The sequence below is a fragment of the Cupressus sempervirens genome, chromosome 3 (assembly GCF_028749045.1).
Source record: "Cupressus sempervirens isolate cs-2001-9-10 chromosome 3, ASM2874904v1, whole genome shotgun sequence".
Taxonomy (NCBI): Eukaryota; Viridiplantae; Streptophyta; class Pinopsida; order Cupressales; family Cupressaceae; genus Cupressus; species Cupressus sempervirens.
This window is the reverse complement of record NC_143120.1, coordinates 106,655,737-106,675,313: the sequence shown is the minus strand read 5'-3', so window position 1 is coordinate 106,675,313 and position 19,577 is coordinate 106,655,737. Positions and strand designations below refer to the sequence as shown.

Sequence of the window (19,577 nt, the reverse complement as noted above, 5' to 3'; positions counted from 1 at the left end):
GAGGGGAGTAAGTGGGTTCGCAGCAGTTGAAGTACACCGTACAAGTTTGATAGGGGACGTACCAGGTCTGAAAACAGTTATTGGGCGGCATTTCTTGGTATTCAACTTTGAGATACATTTGTTGAAGATTAATAAGTGTCTTGGTTATATTATTGTCTAAGCATCCATGAAAAAATGATTAATGGATATGTATATTGAAAATGTAGGTTAAATATGAATATTGCTATTACAAGCATCTTATTACATTTTTGTGTTTGGTCATTTATTTGCTATTGGTTTAGTATATGCAATATTATGTCTGTGGATTCACTGGATACTTTATTATCATTGCAAAACATCTCAGAAAATAATAATTAAATGTTGCAACTAGGGCAGACGCTCATTGTGGTATTATCCTGCCATCTTGGTGGGTACATAATAAATCAGCTAGTGACATGACTGATTGAAATGTACAATCGTTATCACATAATTATAATATATGGAGAAATATAACATTATTTAATACAGGGCTAGAAGGTCAGGGGCATCCTAAAGAACAGTTAGGCATAGGAGACAATACTGTTGCAGTAACAGGATTGCTGCAAATGTATTTGCATTTGCCATTTTGATATATGCTTTTCAAATGTATCAATCTCCTCTTATATATATTACGAATGAGACATGGAGAGACATGTTTCCTCATGAGACATGTCTATCCATTATAGTTAATAAAATAACAAATTATATAATATCTCATATATTAAATAAATATAATTAATACACACATACACACATACATATATATTATATCTAACACTTATATGTGTAATATATATGTATGTATGTATACTATTGTCTCATAGGTTTAACCGACTGAAGCTACCAAACATCAACACTCCCTCTTAGCTAGGGAGGATAAACAAGAATATGAACATATTACCTCAATGTAAAAAAATGGTTTTTGGAATGTCAACTCATTTGACTTCTGGGTTTATTGAATGCCAACTTATTTGGCAAATGTGAACTCATTTGACATTTGAAAGTCAACTCATTTGACTTTGAATATCAACTCATTTGATATTTGGAAAATGTGAACTCATTTGACTTTGAATATCAACTCATTTGATATTTTAATGCCAACTCTTTTGACATTTGTGAATGTCAACTCATTTGGCATTCACTAGGTGCTTAAATGTTCATAAGGCATGTGCACTCGCATTCTCATAATGCATACCATATAAACATCCACCATGCAAAGTATAATCTATCATGATCCGCATAGACATCATAAGATATCCATCATAATCGATTAAGTTATTGAAAGATCATCACCTTTCAATAACTTCTACAAATACAAGTGATGATCATTTGGACGCTGTCACTTCCTCATGATGTACACAGGGGGTAGGCCCAAATAGTCATGAATCATAGTCCTATTGATTGCTACAATTTATCGATCATTGGAGAATCCAACTTAGCATGGTCTACTCCCTCTGAGTAAATACAATCGAGATCAACGAAGGTTGATTGAACAATGTCCTCTATCTGCTCCGTCTCTTTCAGTTTTCTCTAATGAAATGTCAGGCTCCCTCCTAATCTCAATATCCCTCTTTTTTCTGCAAGAACATTCTTGGAGGAAAAGATCAAGGTATATAGCTCGTATAGAAATATAAAAATTCAAATATCTTCTTTAGAATATTGAAAATCATGTCTAGTCTATGATTTTTATTCATATATCATCATTTATAAGACATTTATTATTTTCATATATATAACCTTACCTTAACATACTATATTTAAAAAATAATAATTAAATGTTTTTTATATTAATTATAGAGAGTTCAAAAAAGGAATTTACAATGAAAATGAGAGGCTAAGCCTCACACCAAAAGAGTATGAGTAAACAGTTACATTAAGAGTAACAAAATAAAATAGTCAAAAAAGATACTACGAAGAGCTAATGCAAGAGGTCAGAGGTCAATGTATGATTGAGCCCAAGTTGTCCATCCTTGAGGGCGCTCTATCCAAACAACGCTCATCCTGTTCTGGATTTGATCAAGCATGAGAATTTTCTCATTAGGAGCATTCTTCTTCTTATATATATATATATATATATATATATATATATAGACACACACACTTTTCATAATATTTATTTAGCAAAGATAAACATTTGGAAGACATACCTTTCGGGTACTTCTTCTCGATCCTAAACATCTTCCTTTTTAGCTTGGACAATGCTTGTCTTTTTAGCACATAGGTTAGTTAATTCATTATGATGTACTTACTCAAGTTAGGAAGTCCATATGCCATGGATTCCTAATGTTCGTCCTTGCCCTTCATGTTTTGCTCTTATTTCATCTTCCATCCATTTACTTTGTTTATTCTTATACATATTAAAATTGCTCAAGGTGGGGCCTTGTGGTATGTAAATTACTGACGTGGCACTATGTACCGCGTAATAATGAAATGGTGGGTCTACCATTCAACTCGTGCTCTCTACTCACCATTTTTCAAAGCTTTGACTTATTTCTAACGTTGATATCCCTGTTATATTGCTCGTTGGTGTCTATCATTTACATTAGTGGTCGACTCACATTGAACTGATAATAATGGGTCGTAAAACCTAGAGATGTGATTATCATATATATCTCCAGTGCTTATTTGTGCTTATACTTCCCCAATCTTCTTTTTGCATGTTTGACTAACCCGCGGTTATATCCCATACATTTGGTTCGATTGTTATCTTTGCATTCAGATGTTTTTTTTTTTTTTCCTTCACTTCAAGCACTGGCTTCTTTATCATCCTCTGTGTGTTGGGTTGTATTTATATGATTGCCAGTGATTAATGTATCAAGATCCTCGAGTTGCCAAACTATAGAGTTTGAAGCTTGCGTGCATGACGTTCCTCCATTATCCATAACATACACTGCTTAGTTGTTAAAGATATTATTACTCATATGCTTATTTTCATTTTATTGGGCCTTTACCAATATATGAAGTTGTATACATATATTTATATGGTCATTGTTCATTCAAATATTGGCTCTCATTAACAACATTTATATTTGTCATCTTCTTACATTTGCAGACGACTCTGATACCATGGTGGAGTAACAGGATCGCTGCAAATGTATTTGCATTGCCATTTTGGTATATGCTTTTCAAATGTATCAATCTCCTCTTATGTATATTGTGGATGAGACATGGAGAGACATGTTTCCCCATGAGACATGTCTATCCATTATAGTTAATAAAATAACAAATTATATAATATCTCATATATTAAATAAATATAATTAATACACACACACACACACACACACACACACACACATATATATTACAACACGTATATATATATAATTATACTATAGTCTCATAGGTTTAATTGACCGAAGCTACCAAATCAACAAATACCATATACAAAGTGAGTGAAAGAAGGGATCTAGGTGAGGAGAGATTGCTCAAAATGTTGGAGGCTTTGCAACAGGGGCAGCAACATGCAGAACAAAGAATTCAGGAACAAAAGAAATGCATTGCACTTATGATGCCAATGATTGCTAGGCATTTGAGTATTGATGTAAATGGTAGGAATAATGGTGGAAGAAACAATGGAGGAAATGATGTAGGTGATGGTGGGAATAATGGACAAAACGACGACGATAGAGGAGGCCAAGTTGCTGATACTTTTTGCCATGAAGCTAGACCCAATGAGGACCATGAGTTTGAGGCCACTTATACCCACTTTTCCACCTAGGGCTCTAGTACAACCGAACAATGAGCCACAAATTATAGATTTATATATTTAGTTTCAACAAGATTGGGAAAATGGGGGAGAAGAATTTCAAGCAGCCATCTATTTCAGGGAATATATGGATGTTAGATTGAAGCATTTGCCTCCTATTGGCAGCGAGGCACAACATAATGATTTGTAGAAGAAGGTGAACAAACTTACATTACCCTAATTTGATGGATCCGGGAAGACCACGACAAGAGGATGGGTGTAGAAGGTAAATGCATAAGTCTAGTTGAACCCAATGCCAGAGGAAGAAGCCATTAAATTTGCAACACTATATTTGGACGGTTTAGCACATGAGTGGTGGAACCATGACATGGTTACCATGTGGCATGATCAGATCACTTCATATGTGGAGTCTGAGAGTTTGACTGAGAGATTTGATTAGAAGGATCCAAAACTCCATTTTGAGGAGTAGCTTAGCTCAAGCAGTAGGGGTAAGTTGAGACATTCACAACAGATTTTAGAGGCTTTCCATTTTTTTGACAAACATCTCACATAGTAGATTCTTGGTTATTTTTATGCTTACACAGTTCTCCCTTTGGCCCTTCAAACTAGGGGAATTTCGAATTGGTCCTTGGTCTTGGTCCCAGTCCTAGTTCCCATTTGGGTTCAAATCTAGGCCGGCTGGTACCTCTAAGCTGAACCTAGGTAGAACCAAGGTAGACCTAGGCAGACCAAGTGCGAAGTAGGTACAATTTCACTGAGTAACATTTTATAATTTAGTGCAAAAAATAATTAATTACAGAATTTGAATAAAGATTTTTAACACTACAAAACAAAATTTGCTTAGTTCAAATATTTATTACGTCAAACTAAACTAGGCCTCAAGATTTCTTCTAGTGAAATTTTAATATCCAAGTGTTGATAATGACCCCTATTTGATTAACTGGAAGATTTGTATAGTAATAAAATATATTTGAAACATTAAACAATATCTTCAATAGGTGAAGGGAGTTGCAATCTGCTTGTGTAACTTTTTTCAAGTAGGATGTTACTTGCAAACAAACAAGCTCTTTGTACGATGAAAAAGTAATAAGCGTTTGATAACTTGGAAAGCATGAATATTATTAGTGCAGCTGATCTGATTGACATTGGCATTATTTTTGAATCAACTAATGCCTTTGATGATGAAGAAGAAGAATGATGAAGAAGAAGAAGAAGAAGAAGACAAACATTTAGATAATCTATTAGATGATTGAAACTTAGTGTAGTGTTTTAATTGTTGAAAGTCAAAACAATGATACTTGAACTTGATATTATCTGAATAATCTGGTATTGATAATAGATATGATGCTATGATTACAAGTTTATAGTGTTTTTGTTGTTTTTATGATACTATGTGGCATTCTAGTCTTAACTGTTTCTTCTAGGCTGCATACATATGTATTATATAAATTTTACATGTTTCGTACTAACGGACCCAAACAAATCCAAACCCCATTTCAAAATTTTTCTGTGCCAGCAAACTTGTTTTTCGAACCCAAACTTGAACCAAACTTGATTTGGTAACTTAGTTTTTATGGATGGGTTACTAGATCCACTAAAAACATGCATTAAAGCCCTTAGCCCCTCTACATTGTAGGAGGCTTACAAGAAGGCAAGGGATATCGAATCTACATCGCTGAATAGTAAAATTCAGTCCAAGAACTTCCCATGAAAGAAAGATAAAGAAATGAAACATTTTAGTAAAAATTCCCGCCAGCAAAGAAAGTCAGATTGTTTGGACAACGAGTAGTTAAATGATCTCAGAAGGAGGAAACTATGTTTGCATTGTAGAGAGCCATGCGGCACTTCACATAAGTGCTCTGTCAAAGAAAATGCAACATAGATTGAGGATATTTCTGCTGAGGAATCAGCATCAAAGAAGTTGGGACAACAATTTGATTTAGAAAGCAATGATGAAGAGAATACTTCAGAAGGGGAATCTGATAAAGATAAGACCATTGAGAGACTTATAGGTACTAAACATACAATAAATTTTAAGTTAAGGGGTGTGATACAGGGGTATGAGTTGTTTCATTGATAGACACAGGAGCCACTTTATTTGAATTATATTTTAATATTAGTATTATATTATAGGTTGTTTAAATTTTGGTAGTAGCATATATCTACATTTAAAAAATAGAGAAACATAATTAAATTACTTTGTTTCTATGTTTTTTGGATTGGCTATTTATAGTTTATCTAGATCGACATCCCTAATTGTTGACCAACACCTAAGTTACACGCCGTCTATGCTTGCACACTAGCATTGCATGTGCTTATATTTTTTAATTTTTGTGAACACTAATCAGTATCTGAAGTTTCCTTCATTTGTCCAAGATCAAATTTAATACTACTAGTTGGTGGATCAAATTTAATACTACTAGTCGGTGGTTTTGTTGGTTTAGATTTTAATTTCTTCGTCTTCTTTATAATAGTCACACTAAATTTTGTTGGTGGAGGAATTGACTTGTATTTTGTGTGTTTGGAGGATTTTGCAAGAGGTACATTCCTTGCAAAATTCTCGTTTTTGTTTATTTCAGGTAGTACTCAAATGTTTGCATAGAAACATTCTCTACCCTTGTGTGCTTATACAAACATGGGTTTAAAAGTAATTGTGTTATTTATAGCAAGTTGATTGCATGGGTTTAAGAGTAATTGTGTTATTTATAGCAAGGTGATTGCCCTTGGTCTCCTTCTGATGTGTAATGCAATGCTTAGGTTCATGAATGGCTTAGCATTGCATGTGCTTATGTTCTTCAATTTTTGTGAACACTAATCAGTATCTGGAGTTTTCTTCATTTGTCCAAGATCAAATTTAATACTACTAGTTGGTGGTTTTGTTGGTTTTCTTAGTTTAGATTTTAATTTCTTTGTCTTCTTTATAATAGTCACACTAAAATTGGTTGGTGGAGGAATTAACTTGTACTTTGTGTATTTGGAGGATTTTGCAAGGGGTACATTCCTTGCGAAATTCTTATTTTTGTTTATTATAGATAGTACTCAAATGGTTGCATAGAAACATTCTCTACCCTTGTGTGCTTATACAAACATGCGAGAAATTGTGTAATTAATAGCAAGGTGTGTGCCCTTGATCTCCTTTTCATGTGTAACGCAATGCTTAGGTTCATAAATGGCTCAACTCTTGTTGTGTTTTATAAGTCAGGTGGTTGTATGAAGAATTAATCAATTAACCTTTTAGTGCAATGACAACCAACATTACCTTTTCCAAGAGTGGCATTTCATCACCCCTTAATTTTTCCTCAAACGACTTTTCTTTTGAGTTGCTATATTGTTGGTTAACAATTCGTTCCATTAGATTTTATAATCTTGACTCTTTGATACCCAACGCTTGGAGAGACAAAAGGATGTTTACCAACAAATGGGTCAGTGTATGTATTTTATCACTGCCCTCTGAATTTACGAGGTACAACTCCCCGTGATTTGCAATGATATGCAATTATTATGTTTTTTTGAGATCATAAGTCTTGACATTATAAGCTCTTAACCTGAGAGTAGTAAAGGATAATCAAATTGTTTGTAGGCACAAACAATTCAAGCAAAATAGATTCAGACAACCTATCACACCCAATGGAATGACTGTAATAGACTATCTTGAGATTTCTGACTCCTACTCCTATTCTAAATGTAGAGTTAACCATCTAAATGAAAAAGAGGAAGATAAGAAGAAACGCACATGAGGGCAAATGGAATTGCATTGACTACTGGGCTTGAATGAAATGGAATTCAGCAAGTTACTAATAGATTTACACACATCTATCCTTCAAATTCCCAATGAAACTATCTAACATGTTATGAAACCAGCAAGAGAAGAAGCAGAACCATACATGAAAAGATTAAATGGAATCACTTATACTGTAAACATCAAAGTAAAATGGAATCTACCTGATTATCACAAGATCACATATAATTGTCCTTCAACTCTTAATGTAGTACTAATCTAAGAATGAGCAACAAAACATGACAAGCAAATAGGGTGAATGGAATTATAGACCAATTCACCATCAAGTTTGTCGACCTTTGTATTATCAAATGAGGTTACATTTATAGTTTTCTGTCCTTTCTTAATTCTGGCAGAGCAACATTTATATAATACAAAAGAAAATGAGAATAAAATATGCAATTATCCAATCTGCATCGTGATGAGCACGTTGTATCTCTTCTATTGATGATCTTGAATCCGTGATATTCCTGAAAACACTCCATGACCTTTCATCTTCATGCGAATTCACAAATCTTGCAAAAACTTCAATTCTTCGTATTATGTTATTTGGCGCCAATTCAATATAATTCATATTATAACGGTCACCGAAACTTTGAATTTCCATTGTTGATCTGAAACCAATGGTCAAGATTAAATTATTACAAACCTTCTTTGTAACTTCCTCTGCGGTTACCTTCGTGTACACGTGTCTTTCCATCGTTATGTCACTATGATTATTTTCCTTGCAACTTTACATAGTGAGATGGCGACAGGCATAGATCTTTTTCCGATCTGATGGTGGTAATAAAATGATATTCTCTTTGTTTCGCGGTGCGGGTCAACTTTCCAACTAGGTGTGTCGTGGCAGACCCATGGTAGTAATTCATTGCTTGGAAGATTGACATTGACCTAGTTTTGCTTTGTGAAATGTGATGGCCCACAGGACACGTGTCTTTTTGCCGCTTTGTCACCATGATTAAAACATGTTCATCTTTTCATAACAATATAACGACGACTGTAGATGTTCTTCTGATTTGACAGTGGTGAAAATGACTGTAACTTCCTTGTATAATTTGCAGCACGGGTCCACCTTCCAATTATATACCTTGTGGCAGACATGTGACAGTACTTTATTGACCGGTGAATTTGACATTAGACTATCCTGCTTCGTGGCACTTCATGTAGACTGTACGTTGTGGAATATAATAGGTCCCTTAGGAGACATGTTGAATCGTCGTTATGTCGCTATGAATAATGATCAAACACCTTTTAATAGTGACATAACGATGATTGTGGATCTTGTAAGATCTAACGGCTGAAGGCATTTAACTTTCATTTAATATTTGAATGGGACCCGATCTAACAGGTAAGCATATTAACTTTTCAACTGGCCAATAGTATGCGCTCTTTCATTCAATTGAGTTTTCAACTTTGCAATGTATACGTGCGGATTAAATATTAATCGTCGATTTCATTTAAAAAAGAGTCATACCACCTTTGACTTGGTTCTTTTGCCATTTCTACATTTTTGAGTGCTCACTCTATATTGAATTTAACTGATCTTCTTGTAGCTCATTCTCACGATCTGCATATTGTCTTTAAGCCTCAGTCCTCAATGTTCTTTGTCGTCTTTTGTTATGAATATGCCTGTGATCTCTCCATTCTATCTGTATTATGCCTTTAATGGAACATTTGATCATAGAGTTAGGGTTTCTTATGAATAGAATTGATTCTCTCTCTATCTCTCTCTCTCTCTCTCATCTAGGGTATGTAGAAAGTTACCCTCCCAAATCCTAGTCACCTAGCCTGATTGAATCTATTACATTATTCATGTATTCCCACCTAGGCAACTCAGAGATAAGGATGAGAGAGGAAACCCTAACGGAAACCTAGACCAGACATAGACACGAAACATTGACACAACCCTAATCCTATAATCTTGAAAAATATAGGGGACTAAAATCATGGCAACATATATAAAAGGTGGATAGGCAAAAGCCTTAGTCATACAATGAATGTTGTGCTAGTAATGTCAGTCTTGGGTATGTACCCACAATTATATGACGTGTATAGGGCCTCCAGTAAGGTTGATCAAATCCTTCAATGGCTTGCTACCAAATGTGTATGTATTAAAACTTTGAATTGCAACTAAACACCCTAAGATCAATAGCCTTCTTTTAGGCCTGGTGTGAACGTCTCAATGCAAAGGGATTGTATCATAGCTTGAAATTACTCACCATGTGTATTTCCTTGGAATTGAGGTAGAAATTGTGATATAGCTATCTAGAAAGAGGATAGTTACCTAGTGAACTAAGCATCTTAGCTTACCAAATTATTCACAAAAAATTGCATAGACCACATCATCTCTCAAATATAAAGGTACATAGTATGAGGATCAAAAGAGTACCACATTGTGGCCCTAATTCATATTTACATTATAGTCCAATTTGACTTTAGGTAAATAGGCAAGAGCATTGGTGATAATGGTAGATCCGTGTATTTGGTTTTGAGGAAATATGTCACACAAAAATTTACATTTTTTTTTTGTCTACATGGAGTCACCATTTTACTAGCCAAACACACATATCAGGCTTCTACTTGTCGACCTAGGTGCTCAAAGTTATATTCTGAATCTCTTTGCTTCTGTTTGTTCTGCAACAACGCATCAAGTAATTGCTATTCAAAAATCTGATTCTACTGGTAGCGACTTTGGTCTGATTGTGATCAGGTCTCTTAGAACATTTCCCTCTACACTATGTATAAATGATTATGTCATGAATGTGCTGAATGCTACTCAATATGTCCGCTGTTTTTAAATGTGGAGTTTCCTTATAAGTTCAGCAAAGTTTTTGATTACTGCTTTCGAGATAGCTATGTTAATTTGATATCCTAGGAAAGAGACTACTTTGTTGCCATCAACCAGTGATAACAATAAACACTTTAGGCTAAATCAGAGTTTGAAGAATAGTACTAAGGATATTACAAAAAGCTTGAATTAAGATTTTAGAGAGATGAAATGTCTTACTGTACTTTATATATTAGGATTCATTGGAGCAATGAAACGATTTGTTTGAAAGTCAGATAGAAGTTATCAGAATTGGTACTAAACCTTACTCGAAATGTGAATTGCTGGAATGATATGGTAGTATATAAACTAAAATATGAGCAGTTTATTATTTTTATTTTTAAATAAAAAATGTTTTAATTCAAATCTTGGTTACATTTTGAAATGAAGAAATGGGCATTTCCACATTGATTTCCATTTAGTTTCAAACACATTTTGTTAGTTCTATTTTTATTCGTACAATTTATCATTTTCAAATTTATTTGTTCTTTATATTTGCATTAATTTTGATATATTTATTTGTTGCTTGATAAATATTAAATTTAATACATATATTAATTTTTTTTGGATAGGTAACATTTTATGTGTATTGATTTAAAAAGATGATTCTTACAATAGCATGTCAAATTATGAGAGGACACTATAACAACCCTCAAATTAACCCCCATTAATAGCAAAAAGGTAATCCATCCTAAATACAAAAGGCATTAACACCTTCAAACTACACCCAACCCTTTACATTGAACAAACAAAAAACTAGCAGAGCCACCATATATGCCGTAAACTACCCAGCCGATTTCATTCAACCCTTAAACCAGTTTGCAACTTCCTCCTTGGTGAAGTTCGGGATGGAGCGATTGTTCTCCACTGAGCGTCATTGTCTGCCATGGCCACTTGCTTCTGCCTCCCCCGAGAGCAACGCATCAACCTGCATTCCAGCTCTTGTTGACATCCTAGCAGCAACCTCTCGTCTTGCTTTACCCAACTGGTAATGCATCAGTTCACCCGGTGGCTTCACACTCTTGCATGGAGTTGTCTTCATGAAACCCTGCTTCCCTTCCTTGAAAGCCCAAATCTTCGCCTATAGAAAATCAACCAATTTCCCCCATCCTTTAGTCGCTTTCGACACATGCACCTCACAGGGATTTGTAGTCAACCACACCACCAAAGGCTGCAATGAAGAGGCTCCTCCTCCAATCTATCTCCAAGTTTCCTACCCCATGTTCGGCCCTTTCCCCATCTCGGCCCTGTCAATGATATCATCAACTCCCAAAAGCTATTGTAGGTTGATGCACATCGCAATGACTCGTCGAATCTCTTCTTTTGTCTCACCAATGAGCAAAGCCAGAGCAACGAAGAGGGAGATTATGTCCAAATTGGTCCTCCTTCGCCAATATGAATCCAAGTACTCCGGGCCGAAAATCTCCATCACACAACTTATGAAATCCTGGTCCTCAATGAGGAAGATGTTCTTTAGGCGCCGCACTGTGATTTCACCTTCATAAGCCTGAATTTGGTTATCTGACTCCAAAGCGAGATTGGCCTCCATTTTAGAAAAATCTACTCAAATGCTTGCGAAAATGAGGCACTTCTCCTGCTTTAAAAAGCTCCCACGAAGGATTTGGAAGCACACATTCCAAAATCCTTTTGCGTGCGGATCCTTCGTCATGCATATTGGAGCATTTGTTCGTAAGTGTCCTTGATTAGGGGGTTAATTATAAGTCACTCCTCCACAAGGAGGTGGGTAGATATGATACCACTAAGACACACCATCTTCAGTCAAGTTTGAGAATATCAAAGTCTTCAAAATTTTCATTCTGTTTCCCAAAGGGGGCATTCGCTCCTAGGTTGGCCAATTTATCAGCCACCGCATTTGCCTTTCTATAGACATGGGAATCTCTCCTCAAATTCCAACAAAAGGCACTTAATTTGGTTAATGTGCTTGTCTAGATGCCAAGACTCCAATTTGCCTTTTTTGATCCCATTGATGATAATCTATGAGTCTCCTTCCAAGTGCAATCGTCTGATGCCTAGCTTCACTCCTAACAGAATGGCCTCTTTTGCTGCTTCACATTCTGCCGTGTTATTAGTCCCATCCCTTAGTCTCTTTGCAACAAAGGCCATAGCATTGCCTTTATGATCCCGTGCAATACATCCACATCCAGATAAGCCCGAGATACCTCAAGCAGCCCCATCAAAATTAAATTTGATCCAGCCTTCCTCTGGTGGCTGCTAAAAACAACTTTCCCTCCTTTGTCGAGGATTAACCCTTGAAGTCCCATTAACGGTCAATACATATATTAATTTTACTATACTTAATTAAATAGATTTAAAATTGATATTTAAATAGTTAAATTAAATTTTTAATAGTTTGAAATATTAAAATCATTTTTTAGATGATAATTATGAAAATGTTATTGGCCATATCATTTGTTATATTATTATTAATTATTATATTTTAGAACCTTTTCAACTTATTTATTTTGAGAAAAAAATCATTTTTAATATTAGAAATTAAAAAAAAAAACATTTATCTTCTATTTCTATCATATATGAAAAACATAGATTTAATATTCGTATTTATAAAATGAAAAATATAAACATTAAAGCTATAAAAGAAATTATATAAAATAAAATAATATGATATTAAAATATTGTTATTATAATTTAAAATTATAAAATTGTGTATATTTTTTTTATTGGTAATGTGCCGAAACCTAGAAATTTTTTTTTCTATTTGTTGAAATTAATTTTATAATATGTTAAGCTTCAGTACACTTGAATCCAAGACCTCCCACATGAGAGGCTCACAAGTTACCGTTCTGTTATAAGCTTGCAAAGATGGAGAGATAGTTACTACTGTGAGCAGATCTTTTACTTTCTCTTTTCCTTGGAATGACTTACCCCAATCACACAGACATATCTGTTCCTCATAAAAACTTAGGCTCATAGCCTAAAACATTATAAAATTGTATATTGAAATTATATATAATGTATATTTATTGGTTAAATATCATATAATATCTATAATATTTTATGATATAATTACTATTATAGTAATATATGTTTATATAATAATTTATACATTATTTTTCCTATCGGTGTTACCCTTGCATCTACTTCGATGCAATTGCTAGTTATAATTTATTTAAGTTAAATTAATGGTCAAAAGGCATGAAATGAAAAGTTGGATTTATTTTTATAGGATTCATATTTGGCAGTTTTTGTTGAATTTGCTGTTTTATGTAGCGCTAAAGTAATGTCTTTTATTTGTTGTTCTCTATAATTAAAAGGAAACGTAGATTTATTTTTGTGAAATTCACATTTTGAAGCAGTGCTAACTCAAATTGTGTATTCATTTTGGTATCTATAATCGATACTCCAATGTTGAACAGTCAAGGTTTATATAAAATATCTGCTGAACTTGTCTGAAGTTGCCAATTGTTTGGAATATTTGGATCATGGAGTCCGATATGAAACATTCGTGAAAAAAACTCCAACTCATTTTTTTAAAGAAGTATTCTGAATCATGTACATGGAATGTGAAAGTATTATGTCAGTTATGCATATACACATTAAATTTATATTCTATTTTGTATTTTTTAAACTAAATTCCATTTTCTGTGTTTGGTGTTATTTGAATCAACAAAATAATATTAGTCATGCAGGATGGATTGGATGCTGTTTTTGTGAATGCAATGCTTACTGGTATTCAACAACGTAATCTTGAGGTAAGTTGTTAAGTTTGGTGATATTTTTGATCATGTATCTGTTTTCTTTCACAAGGCATGGAAGTTATAGTGATGGCTTTGATATAATTTTTTTAAGCGCGTTAATAATAGCTTTACTGACTATTTTATGACTTATTCCTATAGAGAGCATGGGGTAAGCCAGTATTGGACCGTATGGGGCTCATCATTGAGATTTTTAATGCCCATGCAAATACCAAAGAAGCCAAATTGCAGGTATGATGCTTTGTTTTCAACAAAGTCACCTATTTTAATTTTTGACACTGGTCTCTGGGCAGTTTTTATTTTGCGAAGTTAATGAAAGAAATAAGCTTTTTATATATGTGCCCAGGCAGAATTGGCAGCTTTGATGTACAAGAAAACTAGGCTTGTTCGTGTGCGTGGCCTAGATGGTCGCCTTACCTTTGGAACTTCTGGTGAAGCAGAGGTTGTTAGTGGTAGGGGGTAAGATCTTCATTATGCTTTTGTTTTGTACGTATAACCATTATGCTCTCATATATTAAGACTTCTTTGATGAAAGAAATTTGTTATCATTATTATTATTGATCTTAAGTGGTTAAACCATTGAGTTCTATACATGGAGGCTCTAGTTCAAATTTTAGTGTAACATCTGATTTGGAGTTCTAAATTGAAGTTCTTGGTTTTCTACTACTGGTTTCTAAATAAGTGAATTTCTAATTGTTGTCCTTCATTTTGTAATCACAAAATGGAAGCAACTCAACGACACTTTGCCATTAAAGTTAAAAATTTCTCTAAGTTAACTCACTATATGATTTGCGAAAATTGGTCAATTATTCCTAACCAATTCATATTGTCTTTTTATTGAAGGTTATCATCAAGTTACTTTTGTATTTGAAAGCTTGATTAGAATTAGCCAATCTAGTAGCATACGCTTGATTTTTGAGGCGTTCAAAGTCCTCTTTTGCATTTTAGCATGTTTCTTTGGATTGTTTTGGTTTATTTGTTTGCTTCAATCTCTTTCTTTCAGTCACACGCTTGTTTTGAGCTATCTTAGAACTTAATCAGAGTTGTTAATCAAACGATATTAAAGTTTAAGTGCATGTATGATCGGATTTTAGAACCCCGATTGCATTTTAAAAATATTAAATCATATATTTTGTTGTTATATTGCACTTTTTGATGTTAGTGATTTAAAATCACATTTAAATGTGTTTATCAGTGATAAAGTTGTACTTTTTAATCTTTTAAGTTATAACTTAAGTCACTGGAGTTATAAGGTTCACTTTTTAAATCTATTTACACATTACATATGCACTTTAAGTTGTAAATTAAATCACTTCAGTGGAAAGTGCACCTTTTCAGCCCATTTACATGACACCAAATTTTTCATGTGCAATATGTAATGGATGGACCAAAAAGTGTGATTTCATTAAGTGAATCAATTAGACATGCGCGAAATAGGAGTCAAGTGAAAAGAACAAGTTTTTATAAGTCATTTGCATATGCATTTAAGGGAATATGTAAATGCACTTGAAAAGTGCAATTTGCAACATTTTAAATGTGTTTGCACTTGAAAAGTCCGATTTAGCTTGTTTTGCTCCATTTCAAGAAGCAAATTGCACTTTTTGAGGCCAACTACATATTACATCTCACATTTCTTCAATATGCAATGTGTATTTCACTTTGAAAACCACGATTGGCTTACCAAAACAACTTGTTTTCCTCAAAACTGCTTGGTTGGGCCTTTTTTTGGATGGTGTTTAAAATATGCATTTCATTTTGAAAACCACAATTCGCCTCTTAAAATGCAATGTGCAATCACACCTAAAAAGTGCGATTGGCTTTACACTTGCATTTTCTATACAAAAAGCAACATGTAAATCCAACTAAAAACCGCGATTTTGTTTAGACATATATGTAATGTGTAATGTCTCCTTAAAAGTGTGATTTGCAGTTGTTTGCAAGATATTAACTTGCAAATGCTTCCAAAGACTACGTCTAAAATTGTAAAGTTTATTACTAGATTTGATTGATTGCATAATTTTGTTGCAGGTACAAATAATAACACTAGTTTTTTTGAATCGCCTCCAGAATCTGCTAATGTTAGTGCTGTAATAATAGAAATCAAGTATATCAAACTTAGAATTATCTTCCATCCTTTTGGAGCGCTTGCATTAATAGATTACAATGCCAAGATTACATTGGGCAGATTGGATAAATACCAATGGAAGGGGTGTGGGATCTCCTGTGGGGATGAATAACCATGTCGCCCATGGGAGATGTGGACATTCATTCTCACACTCGTTTATGGTTAAGTAATGCACATAATTAATTACCGTCTTAACACAGTGATTTAAATGTATAACCAATCATTACATCTGCGGCCCAATATAAAGGATAGATCGACCATGATCTAAACATCAAAGGAACCAAAAATAATCTCGATCATGCCTTAATGATCTTGGAACATATATATGTCTCATCAGTTGCAGATTGTGTAAAGTACAACAACACGCACGTATGCATATATGCATAACAACGTGTGCATCATGTTGTTGTGCATATAAACATACATATGTGCTTATCAGAGTAATATTAGATCGAAGCTGCATGCATTAACACTCCCTCTTAGCTAGGGAAGACAAAGTGCATATATATAAGTTCTTTTAATGAAAAGTAATATCCTCAAGATATATATAAGAAAATCAAGTCTCATGACATTCTTTCTAGTTATGGTGTGTATATTGATATCAAGTCACATGATATCCACCATAAAAGATCATGGTATATCCATAGATATTAAGTCAGATAATATCCACAATGAATTTGAACATATTGATCTTCAATAGATATCAAGTCACATGATATCCATCAACATGCTCTTTTAACTATCATAATTTTCCTTGAATATCAAGTCACATGATATCCATCATGATAGTAATCTAATAATAATAAAGTCGTCACCTTATATTATCAGAATTAATGTTTCATTATAACAGATGATCACCTTAAATAATGAACATAGGGTAGGCCCATGAGTCATAGAGTCACATATGACAAAAGAGTTTACACTTTAAACATCATCTCTATTTAAATAATACAAATTTACCAAGTTGAGACTCAATCTCATAAAGTTACATTTCAATCAAGCCAAGTTTCTCTCTAAAATGATCAACTTTCACTTTAGGGAGAGCCTCGGTGAGAATGATCACCTATATTAATATATTCTAATTGAATAGCTCTTCTTTCCACCATGTCTCTTATGTAGTGGTTAGGAATTTCTATATGCTTGGATCTATCATAAAATACTGGATTCACAGATAACTTGATACAACTTTGGTTATCATAGTGAACAGTGGTAGGTTTCATAAGTTTAACAAACAAGTTAGAAAGCAACTTCCGAAGCCACACTGCTTCTCTAGCTCCGATAGCTGCTGCAATATACTCTGCCTCAATAGAACTTTGAGCAATAGAAGCTTGCTTTCGGCAGATCCAAGAAATCATGACTGATCTTAAACTGAAGCAACATCCTGATGTGCTTTTCCGGTCTTTTACACTTCCAACCCAATCGGAATCAGTATATCCATGTAACTCCAAGCTGGTATTTTCATATTTAAGTTCATACCCAATAGTACCTTGAAGATACCTCAATATATGCTTCACAGCAACAAGATGAGTCTCACAAGGTTCACATATGAACTGACTTAATACATTCATTGCATAGCAGATATCAGGTCGAGTATTTACAAGATACATCAAGGACCTAATTATCAATTTGTATAAGGTGGGATTAACTAGTCTGAATTCAGCACTTGCTTCCTTTAGCTTGTGAAGATTGGTTTCCATAGGTGTAGACATAGGTCGACAGTCCCACATTCCAAATCTTTTCAAAATATCAATAGTATACTTCTTTTGATGTAGAAAGATATTATCGAACTTTTGACGTACTTCCAAACCAAGAAAGTAACGAAGAATTCCTAAATCCTTCATTTCGAATTCAGAAGCCAAATCTTTCTTACACTGATTAATGAGGTGTTCTTCCCCTGTAATCAAAAGATCATCAACATAAAGAATTAGAATTAACATATCACCTTTAGTTACCTTGAAGTATAGATTTGTATTAGCCACGTTCTTGGTGAATCCAAGACTTATAAAGTATTTGTCAATCCTTTCATACTACGCCCGAGGAGCCTGTTTAAGTCCATATAGAGCCCTTTTCAATTTATAAACATGAGAAGCAACATCATGAGTTACAAATCCTTTTGGCTGTTCTAGGTATACTTCTTCCTTTATTTTTACATTAAGAAAAACAGTTTTTACATCCATTTGATGAATTTTCCAACCTTTGGCTGTTGCGATGGCTATTACAGCTCTAATAGAAGTATACCCGGCAACTGGTGCAAAGGTTTCTTCAAAGTCAATTCCTTCCTTTTGAGAAAAACCTCTAGCCACAAAATGAGCTTTATGTTTTTAAATGCTGCCATCTGCAGCATGCTTAATTTTGAAGAGCCATTTTGAAGACACAACAAATTTTTCCTTAGGTCTCAAAACTATGTCCCAAACATCATTTTTTAATATAGAGTGGTATTCTTCCACCATGGCGTCTTTCCAAGCTTGATGTTTAAGTGCTTTAGAAGTACTAGAAGGTTCAGGATTCAAGCTCTTATACACGAAAGCATTATATGTCAATTTTCTAGGTCTCTTGCTTTCTCAGAAGGTTCCTGAAGGGGCTGCGAATCCATCTTCTTCCTGAATTATTTTTCTTAGCCAAAGTGGCCTTTTAGAGTGGTCAATACTCTATTCTTGAGTCTCTGGAAGGATTTCGGTTTCAATTGAAGTCTCTTCAAAAACTCCCTTTGAATCTCAGGAGCAGGAATCTCTTCTAGAGATACATCAAATGTATCTAGTTCATCGAAGGTTTTGGCTCTTTTGAAAGCAATGTCTTCTTCAAAGATGACATCTCTGCTTAGTTCTATTTGTTTTTGTCCAGGTATGTAGACTCTGTATCCTTTTATTGTTTCACTACAACCAATGAGAATATACTTTCTTCCAGAAGGTTCTTAGTCCTCTTTGCCTTAGGTATATGAACATACACAAGACATCCAAATATCCTTAGGTGACTAATTATTATAGCTGGTTCTGACTTTTAGGGTCATTAGTTACTATCATTAACTAATGCACATAATTAGTTACTGTCATAATTAGTTCAATTGCAAAACATGTCATTGCACCAAAAAGGTGCGTTTTACCTTGCATGCATATTTTAAAATGTAATGACACCAAAAAGGCGCGTTTTGTCTTATGGAGGTCATGTTTGAATATTTTAAAACATGTCATTGCACCCAAAAAGTGTGTTTTGCTTAGAAGACATGCATATGCATCTTGGAAACCCGTTTTTGACCAAGATGCATGTTTTTAAAACATGTCAATGCACCCAAAAGGTGCGTTTGGGTAAAGGGAAGCTTAAGACATGTTTTTAAAACATGTATATGCATCTCTAAAGTGCGTTTTGCTTATAACATATGTCTTTGCATC

At 34.0% G+C, this 19,577-nt stretch overlaps 1 protein-coding gene across 3 annotated transcripts in view; it reads left to right on the top strand.

Moving 5' to 3' along the window:
* The window catches only part of LOC149565002 (GTP-binding protein, HflX), a 117,238-nt gene that overhangs the window by 12,897 nt on the left and 84,764 nt on the right, over positions 1–19,577 (top strand). For 2 of the 3 annotated variants that reach the window (XM_089818531.1, XM_089818532.1), the window contains exons 3-5: positions 14,001–14,063; positions 14,208–14,297; positions 14,413–14,525. In XM_089818531.1, the coding sequence (XP_089674657.1) occupies positions 14,001–14,063; positions 14,208–14,297; positions 14,413–14,525 (266 nt within the window). Of the gene's footprint in view, positions 1–13,992; positions 14,064–14,207; positions 14,298–14,412; positions 14,526–19,577 lie in introns of all 3 variants that reach the window. The other variant, XM_089818533.1, reaches the window with a different exon arrangement.